The sequence below is a fragment of the Galeopterus variegatus genome, unplaced genomic scaffold (genome assembly GCF_000696425.1).
Source record: "Galeopterus variegatus unplaced genomic scaffold, G_variegatus-3.0.2 Scaffold3473, whole genome shotgun sequence".
Classification (NCBI taxonomy): domain Eukaryota; kingdom Metazoa; phylum Chordata; class Mammalia; order Dermoptera; family Cynocephalidae; genus Galeopterus; species Galeopterus variegatus.
The window spans coordinates 98,548-108,290 of record NW_007729584.1 but is presented as its reverse complement, the minus strand read 5'-3'; the positions used below and the strand labels follow the sequence as shown (position 1 = coordinate 108,290).

At 49.9% G+C, this 9,743-nt stretch overlaps 1 protein-coding gene and 1 pseudogene across 1 annotated transcript in view; both read right to left on the bottom strand.

Annotated features, from left to right (window-relative positions):
- Window positions 1–1,905: 1,905 nt before the first annotated feature.
- On the bottom strand, window positions 1,906–2,577 carry LOC103600814 (annotated as a pseudogene).
- A 3,667-nt stretch (window positions 2,578–6,244) lies between these two features.
- The window catches only part of SEMA5B (sema domain, seven thrombospondin repeats (type 1 and type 1-like), transmembrane domain (TM) and short cytoplasmic domain, (semaphorin) 5B), a 51,193-nt gene continuing 47,694 nt past the window's right edge, over window positions 6,245–9,743 (bottom strand). Inside the window, exons 18-23 of the mRNA XM_008585159.1 lie at window positions 9,415–9,633; window positions 8,730–8,792; window positions 8,477–8,626; window positions 8,192–8,236; window positions 7,610–7,815; window positions 6,245–7,362 (exon numbers count right to left, since the gene is read on the bottom strand). Of these exons, the coding sequence (XP_008583381.1) occupies window positions 7,204–7,362; window positions 7,610–7,815; window positions 8,192–8,236; window positions 8,477–8,626; window positions 8,730–8,792; window positions 9,415–9,633 (842 nt within the window). The 3' untranslated portion in view covers window positions 6,245–7,203. The remainder of the gene's footprint in view (window positions 7,363–7,609; window positions 7,816–8,191; window positions 8,237–8,476; window positions 8,627–8,729; window positions 8,793–9,414; window positions 9,634–9,743) is intronic.

The following is a 9,743-nucleotide window of genomic DNA, read 5'->3' as shown; positions in this document are numbered from 1 at the left end:
TTGGGGGGGGGGGGGGGGAGTGGGCCCTTTGTGTTTGAGTGCTTGGTGCTGGGCAGAGCTAATTAGGAATGTCCCATGTATGGCGGGGGTCAGCAGTGTACCAGCCCTGGACACTGGGGTGCAATCCTAGGGAAAGCATCCCTTCTAGAGTATTTGGAAGGACCTTATGCATAGAGGTGAAATTTCCAACAAATTCAGAGTTCTGAGTCCAGAACCTGAGGCCTGACCCCACTACGACAACACGGCCACAGGATTACCGGCCCATGCCCTGAGGACTATGTGTTTGCAGCTCAGGATGAGAAGAGAAGCTTTACCAGAAGAGTCTGTCTGGGGCCGGCCTGCAAGTTCTCTGGGGAATCATCAGGGGTGACCTCATAGTGTAGCTGAAGGCCACAGAGTGATCCTAGCAGAGGGCCAGCTGGCACAGAAGCTGCTGGGCCCTGTGAGGAGGGCCAGCGCCACAGAGAGCACAGGTCTGGTGACCTCCACTTGTAGCTCCTTCCTCGAGACTATGCCAGATCTTAAGAATTCATAGGACTCTGGAAACAAGGTGAGTGACCCTTATTTGGTATTAATGGCTGGATGTCTCTTCTCTTCTGGAAGCCTTCCATTTGGAATGATGCAATTTGGGGAGACAATGAGCATCCAGTTGGCTCTCTGAAGAAGACATTTTCCCAGGTTCCTGTGTGAGGACAATGGGTTCAGGTAGCATGATTTCCCTGGATGACTCCGCCCTGAGTAGCACTTCTACAGCTACTCTACAGCCAGGGGATTGATATTACACTCCCACCAGGAGTGTAGTCTCGTTTTACTACTAACCCTAATAGCTAACACTGATGAGTGTTTATTACCTACAAACCTTCACTTCTGGGAATTTATCTTAAGGACGTAGTCAGAAATATGTATATGGAAGTCCATAATAGTATTCTTTGGTAAAGGAAGTTTTGAAACAAATGAGAGTGGCTTAAATAAATTATGATAAGTTTATGTAATAGAATGGATAATCTTATATAATAGAAATATAATTTGTATAATAGAATGTTTAGAATTTTCAACCATTACGCAAATTGTACTCAGTGATGTAAAAATATGAAGTATATAAAAATTGAACTTCCGGGGCCGGCCCGGTGGCGCACTGCTATAGTGCGCCACTTGGGAGCGCTGCGGCGCTCCCGCCGAGGGTTCGGATCCCACATACAGACCGGTTCCCGCTCACTGGCTGAGCGAGGTGTGGGCGCAACACCGAGGGTTGCGATCCCGTTGTCGGTCCCGGTCCGGTCCGGGCGCGACACTGAGGGTTGCGATCCGTTGCTGGACACGAAAAAGACAAAAAAAAAAAAATTGAACTTCCTTTCTTTGAAGCAGTGGGGGTGGGTGCATTGTTACCTGAGGAGCTCTGCAAATAAGGCTCACTCTCCCCTCTCCCGGCCACTCCTAGGGCAGCCGCTGAAAGAGGTCCAAAGGCTGACAGAAGAATTGTTAACAATGTAGGGAAATAATCATATAATATTAGGTGTTAAAATCAGAATAAAAACCATATACACAGTATGTCTTAATTTTATGAAACACTCTCAAATCCACACACAGCCATAGAAAAATGCCTGGGAAAAAACATCTTAAAGTAATGATGGTTGTCTCTTGGTTGGATTTTAGGGCATTTGTATTTTCTTTTTATTAGGTTTCTTTTTCTATTTTCCAAAATTTCTTTAATGAACATGTACCACAGTTATAATCAGAAAAGAAGTTATTTAAAAGAGGATTTTATTCCTTTCTCTCCCAAAATTCACCTCAACATTCAGTTGCCACCAAAACTCAGAGGTTTGTCCCTCTGGCGGTGTCACCCCCATGATAAAAAATTGTGTATATATATTACAAAGTTATGATTAAGTCCATCTACAGTGTTTCTTTTTTTTTTTTTTGGCTCTTTTCAGTTTATTGCATGAAGGAGTTACACTAGTCCAAGTTAATAGTGGACCCCAAATGGTTACATTATACAAGCTGTGAGGTTTTTAAACTTGTGACAAGGGACAGAAGGGAAATTCTACTCATTGCAAGGAAATCCTCACTTAAGCTTCAGTGAGCCACAAGCACTTAAAACCCATGAACCTTCAGCTGATCGTCCTTAGCCAGTCCAATCTCTACGAGGAACTGGCATATGTTCTTGCGCTGGTCACCCTGTAGCTGAATTACTTCTCCATATTCTGGATGCTCAATTACAGTACCATTGCAGGCAAACTTCTTCTTAAACGCCTTCACTAGTTTCTTTTTAACCTAATCATCAGCGATCCCTTGGACAGTAGTAAGGGTCTTCCTGCCGTTTCTCTGTTGAATTCTTATATGGATATAATCCTCAGTGCCAGCAGGAAGCAGGTCATCACCCTTACTTGCATCAGCAAAGGGGTCGAAAGAGTGGAGGTTCTGGATAGCGGACATACGATACGATTCCTTTTCCTCGGTGGAAACGGCCTGCGGAAGGCGGCGGCGGGAGAAGGCGGGCGGGGGGGACGGAGCGTCGGGAAGCGAGGGGGCTCGAGGGGGAGGTTGCTGAGTCCTCGGCGGCGGCTCAGTGACTGGGGCCCCATCTACAGTGTTTCAACTACTACAATTAAATAAATATGCTCATGGTTGAACCAAGTGGTAAACAATGACTACATTTCCTTTCCTACACTCCTTTGTTTTTCCTGGTGCTAATAATTATCTCATTTTTGGAGGCAGGGGGATGTGACAGGGATTGGACAAAAAAAAGAGGTTCTAGGGTGGTTGTCACTCTCCATTTCTACCTGGGTGATCATTACAAAGGTGTCTGCCCTATATTCTTTTAAGCTCTACTTTTGTCTTTCATGGTTTTTCTGTACCTGTTTAATTTTACAAAAAAAATTTAAATAAATAATGCAACAAGAACAACAACAAAAAAAAGGCTTTTTTTACTTAGTTTTTATTGAATGCAAATGTAAGTCTTTTCACACACACCCCCACCCCACCATGCAACAGTTTTGTAAAATAAATCTTCATACAGCTTTTCATACAAACCTGCCCCAAACTCTATCAGCACCATTTTCTCCTGGACCCTGCTGGGTGCATGCCATCCTCCAAGACTGGTCTGATTAGCTGCTCTCCAGGCTTGTTGCTGGGCTATCAGCCTGATACCTTTTCTCACCCCTTCCTGTGTTAGATTCCCTTTCCCTTGGATCCACACTTTCTTAGTTTTAGTGAAACATGGGCATATGTGAGAGATGTTTTTTGAGATTCTGCATGTCTGAAAATGCTTTATTCTACTCTCATATGACTCATAGTTTGGCTGGGTATAGAATTCACAACTAAACATCATTTTTACTCTAGAATTTTTTAGGACAATTTCCACTGCGTAATTTTGTTAGTAAGAGGCTTTATACCATGCACATTCCTAATCTTTTTTGTCTATTGTTGGAATCTTCTCTAAGCCTGGTGATTTGAAAGGTCATGTTTGTACGCCTCAGGGTAGATCTGTTTCATTCATGGTGCTAGGTAGTGGATTTTCTCTGAAGACCTCATGCTTTGGTTCGGGTAAATTTTCTGTACTCTTTCTTTGATAATTTCCTCCTCTGAGCTTTTCATGAACTGTTAGACCTACCGGATTGAACCTCTACTTTTCTTATCTTTCCCTCATTTTTCATCTGTCTTTTTGTTCAACTATCTGGGAAGTTTCCTTTATCTTTAAACGTTTCCTTAATCTTTAAATTTTTACAAAATTTTTTTTTCTGTTGTCATCTTTTCTAATTTCTATGAGCTTTAATTTGTCCTTTTTTAATGCACCCTATTTCTATTTCATGAATGTTGTATCTTCACTTATTTCTGAAGAATTATGGTGGCTTTGACGTGTTCTATCTATATTGTCTATTTTCATTGAATTCCTGTTTACCTGCTTATTTATTTTGGTCTCTTTCATGTTGGACCTTTTCCTCTCATGTCTGAGATCCTTATTGCCCATCCACATTTGAGAGTAATGCACTGACAACTTACAAGGGCACTTCTTGTAAATGAGGGTACTTGGTTGTGGGACCACTGCACGGAAGACCAGCTGTCTTATTTTGGAATCTGCCAGTTGGTTTGTTTACTCAAAGAATTCTTCAAAGAACCATTTTCCAATCTCCTGCTGGAGAAGGAAGAGGAGAGGCCGGGCTGCCAAAGTCTTAGAGTTAGCTGGAAAAGACAATAGCTAAATCTCACTGATACTCATAGTCTGTCCCTTACCCCCACCCCCATTATCCAAACAGCCCTCACCACTCACCCACTCTATGTCTGTATCCCCATGTCCAGAGCCTCTGTTTCTGTCTCAGGGTAACATACCTACTGTCCCCTGTGGAGACAGAAGAGTGGTGACCAAGCTGTAGGGGTGGAGAGTGACAACAACTTGAAGGTCTAGCTGAAGCTTACACACAATTTTCAACTAACCCCTCTCTTCATCCCCAGCCTTAACCCCATCTTCCTCATATCTGGTTCCTCCAATTTCTGATTCTTCCTGAGACCACTTGGGTGCTTAGGTTTGACCCACATTTACTCCACCAAATGAATGCTGTTCCTCCATCTACTTTCTGTCTTCATGTAGTATGATTTGGAATTACAGATATGTCCTAGTTTTATTGAAAAGAGTGACAGAGCATTTGTTTTTTCTTCGCTTTTGGAGTGATTTTGAAAGGAGAAGAAATGTCTTCATACCACCATTTAACCATCTCCACCTTGGTTTTCAGTATAACTGTGATTATATTTTTGGTTTCCTTGATCCTCTAAATTTTCTACAATTAACATGTATGACTTTAATAAGCAAACACACACACAATTATTTAAACACGGACATATCCAACAAGGCCCGGAGCACCCATGCCTGCACCTTCCTCCCTTGCTGAGCCAGCTGGGCCTGGGAAGCCCCCTTGCCTTACACATCTCAGCTCCCTGACACCTGTCAGAGAGCACCACAGCCTCCTTGTCTGGGAGCTCATTCTGGGGTTCCTCACCACTGGGCCAGGGCTGGTGACCAAATAGCCTTTGCCAACCATGCCAGCTCATCTATGCACAGTGTGGATCCCCTCACACATTCCGAATGGTCATGGCTCCAAAGCCACAAGTTTTCATAAAGAGAAGTGTGTGTGTGTGTGTGTGTGTGCGTGGTGTGTGTTGTGTTGCCACAGCACGCAAGGGTTTCCATTCCTGCCTAAGCTATTCCAGTCAGCAGGATGTTGGCATTCCCTGGGAATCCTCCATGACCACTTCGTATAGACCTCTCCAGTGCCCCCGCTTGGACACACCACGAGTACCCCTTCTGAGGCAGGCACCCTGGGGCCTGGAACACTCTTGAACTTCACTGGCTCTACCAGATCCAAGGGAATCCAAGCCCCTGAATCTAAAATGCTCCTCAGGCCCATACAAGGACTGCATTGACAGGACTAACAGAAACCAGTCAGGAATCCCAAAGCTGCAACTACTCACATACTCCTCGGGCTCTATGATTAGGTTCCACACTGGCCTGAGCACACTGTCATTTCAGTTGTCTCAGGTAAGCACTAAGGATTCCAGGCATGCTTTTCCTCCTCCTCCTCCTCCCTTCCAGGCACCTTCAAGCTTCAAGCACTCCTCCCTTCACTCTCCAAGAGCCTCCACCTCCTTTACCACCAGGAATGGCAGGCTTTACAGCCTGACCTACAATTAGATTCTGCTGGGAATCCTATGAGAGTTGACCCAGCCAATTAAGTCAGGAAGTCACTCTCTAAATTTGACATGTCCATCATTCTCACCCAAAATGGCAGCATTGATTTGGTGGGCTAAGGCTTTGAGGTTAATTTTACTTAATCCAGTAAAAACTGCATTAGGCTCCCCCCACCTCACTGGTTTACTCATTTCTCAATTTTGGTTTTAATAAACTCAGCATTGTAAATACCTTATTAAGTAACCCTCAATACTCCCCCGCAGAACTCGCACATCTCCACCCTGGAGCTGCTGCCTGCAAGGGCTGCTGTGGTGTTGCCTTTGGTGTACCTGTGTCCCCACTGGTGAACCTGTTTATCTCCAACCTCATTTCCAAAGAGGACTTAGGGCAATATGTGCGTGTGTACCTACACCCACAAACGGAAAGATAATCTCTACTAAAGTCAAACTCTGCTTGGGCCACTTCCTCCACCTTGAGAAGACTATCTGCTACCCCAGTGTGTTGCTCTGGTGGACTAGGCTGTGCCAAAAGGAGCCCACACACATATGCACCCGAACACAGTTACACTGGAGACTGGATATCATCTTTAATTAATAATGCCATAGGCCAACATCTTTTCTGTTGCTGTAGCAGATGTTGAGAGTGTGTGTGTGTGTGTGTGTGTGTGTGTGTGTGTGTGTGTGTGTGTTCCTGAACAGATGAGGGGCCAGCTCAGACTCCCAAGCAGGTCTCGGCCAACGACTTTGTTGAGCAGCAACTACAAGAGTTTCCAGAGAGGCTCGGAGGCCAGACTCCTGCTTCCCATGGTCTGTAGCCTCCCTTTCTCATGGCCACTATCATGAATCGAGGGCAAGGCTGAGGCTTATGCCAGCCCAGATGAAAGGGCTTCTCAGCGAAGATCAGCCTCCAGTCCCCAGCCCTCACTGCCTCTGCCCAGAGGGATGGCCCTGGGTGAAGCACAGACTGCTAGGCAGAGGTGGACAACCTGGCCTGGCCCTGGTACCCTGTCACACTGGGGCAGCACCACAATGGCCCAGCCCTGGGCAGAGAATCCACAGCTACTGGGGCCATTTGTTTAGTTCCTTTTGGAGATAATCAGGATGTAGCCCCAGGTTTTCTTGGGACCAGCCAGAGGGCCAGCATTGGCTAACGATGGCCACAAGAAGTTACTTCCAACCCAAACTAAGAACCTGCCCTCCTGCCACCTCCACTCTCCAGTTCCTCACATGCCCAGTAGGTCTGCAGCCCAGACATGGCAGGGGATGGTCAGTGTCATGGTGGGTCACAAGGCAGCCATGAGAGACCTGGGTTGAACTGGACCTGCAGCCATGTGTCAGCCTGAAGCCAGCCCTCTCCCCCATGGTCAATGCCACACAAGGCTCTCTGAAGCAGGATGGGACCCCCACAGACAAGGCAGCAAATTATTGGCCTAGAGGGAGAAAACCAAACTGGCTCCACTGTCCCATCTCCACCTGCTCTGTGCCTTAGGAAGGCAAGGAGCTCGAGTCCCCAGGATGGTGGTATCAGCTGTTGGGGAAGCACCGTTGTCCAGGTGAGGCCTCGGGCCGGAAGCTGTGTTTGTTCAGGGGGCTTGGGTAATAGGTGGTTGTGTACACATTGGTCTGCTGCAGTGGGTAGAAGTTGGCTCTGTCATCGGGGATCAGGTTATTCTTGTTCAGCGTCTGTGGGAGGAGGAAGGAACCAGAGAAGAAGGAGTGAGGGGAGAGATGGGGAAGGGGACAAGCCAGGGCAAGGTGGCCAGGAGCCAGCCAGTGAAGGAACACTCAGACTGCTGACACAGTGCCTGCTCACACCACCACTGCCGCCTCCCGAGCGCCAGCCCAGTTAAACCCAGCTTAGGGCCAGAACCACTGTGCCCTTCACCCTGCCCCTCTACCCTGCCCTCTGCTTCTGCAGCACGGCTCCCACCTTGAACTCCATGGGTGTGTACTTCTCGTTCTTGGGCGTGCCTCCACTCTTGTAGTGCAGGTGGTTGGGGGTGGCGGGATGGACCAACGTGGACTCTTGGGACTGGCGCTGGCAGTGCTGGCAAGACAGATACACTGCCAAGGTCAGGAGTCCAGAGCCTAGGAAGCATGAGACACCGGTGGCCACCAGGTGGATGAGACTGAACCCTGGGAGGAAGAGAGGCAGGTGATAAGAAAAGGGCCACTGAGAGACTTCTGATTGCCTCCCTGGGGGCAGAAACAGCAGTAGAAGGCTCTGAGACACAATGGAAACAGGGAGGCTGGGTAACTTGTCACTGGGGGCCTCTCTCACAGGACAATCTGTGGCTTAGAGTTGACTCTTCCTTGGGTACAGACTGATGATGGCCTCCCAGCTGGGGGGCATGGATGGGATCTACCCAGACCCCCCTACACATGGCCTCAAAGCAGTGGGGCACCCCCTGCTTGGCTGTCTGGAGCGGGAGGTGGGAAGAATTCAGACTCTGGATTGGGGTGGAGGAGGGGTAGAAAGACAGAGTCATAAGGTGCGGCTGGTTGCTTTTACCTCCGCAGCCGGTGGCCTCTTCCATGCTGGACGCTGGCAGGATCACTGCAAGAAGACAAGGGGAAAAGGTGTCAGGAGTAGAGAGGAGAGGAGGGGTCCCTCCTGGGCTAGGTGCGTCTCTGGGAGGACCGCTGGGTGAGCACTGAGCTATAGGACAGGGCCTGGGGGCCTTCATCCCCCCCCCCCCCCCCCGTCTCTAAGAGTGACTGGCCCACTCACTAGATGAGGAGTGGGTGAGCTCACGGTGGGAAGGGCTGGTGTGGAGAAGGTGGCACGAGGACCTACCTGGAATCTCACTGTAGGGGCAGGGGCGGCTCTGGCTGCTGTTTCCGGCACAGGCGCTGGGCCCTGGGACGAGCTCCTCACAGTGCCGGCTGCGGCTCTGGGCTCCATCCTCAGTGCACGCACTCCACTCAGACCACGGCGACCAGCCTTCTGTGGGTTGTGGATTGGGATGAGGTTAAGTTCCCTGGAATGCCCTGGTGGGGATTAGAGGGCTCAGTGGTGCTCCCCAACCCCAGCCAGATGCACCCAGTACCTGGGCAGGCTTGTGTAGCACAGAGTGCCTCCTCTGTGTGCAGCCCGAGACAGATGTCCTCACCTGGGGAGGGCGCAGGGCTGGTGCAGGAACGTGTGCGTTGATAGTGGCCCCCGCCACAGGAGGCTGAGCATGGGGACCAGGAGGTCCAACAGGACCAGGCACCCCGCACTGTAAGGGGATGGTGTGTGAGGGAGACTTGGTCGGGGGGGGGGGGGAACAAGGCCCAAGACAGTCTTCCCCCCCTTCCCAAGCCAGGCCACTCTCTTGGGCCACACTGACCTTAACATCCACCCACACTCAACAGGCCACTGTTAGGGAGTGCCCCACCCCAGGGGTGTTAGGAGAAACGCAGGCAGCAGCAGATACACAGAAGGGAGAGAAACGACCACCACCTCAAATCAAGCTCCTGTATGGTGCCTTCCTCAAGGCTGTTTATATGGAATTCCATAAAGGTGACTTACAGACAAGAGCATTAGGGGAAAGAAAAAACTGACCCACAAGGTGAAGAAAGGCCCTACTCCACCAGAGTAGCCACTGTATCAGGGCAAAAAATTGCTCTGGGGCCCCTTGCACAGAGTTGGCAGGAAGAGGAGGCCACATGGGCATGGGGGTTTCTGGGCGCCGGGGATTCCCAGATGATGGGGTTTTCCCTGGGCCAAGGATTCCTTCGGTGCAGGGTTACCTGGGCAAGCCTGGGGGTTGCAGTCCTGGTACTCGGCGGCGTCGCCCACACAGGGCAGGCCCCCGTTGCGGGGCTCTGGGTTCGTGCACGTTCTCTTGCGGACGCGGAAGCCCAGATCGCAGTCGCGAGAGCAGGACGACCATGGGCCCCAGGCGGCCCAGCCCCCGCTCTCCATTTGCGGGGAGACGCTCCCGCTGCGCAGGAGATCCTCCACCAGGGCTGCGGGGTGGCGCCGGCCTCAGCCACCAGACGCCCGGCGGCCCCGCCTCCCCCCAGAGCTCCCGTGTGCTGTTCCGGGGCCTCCCCACGCGCGTCCCCACGGCGCCGGG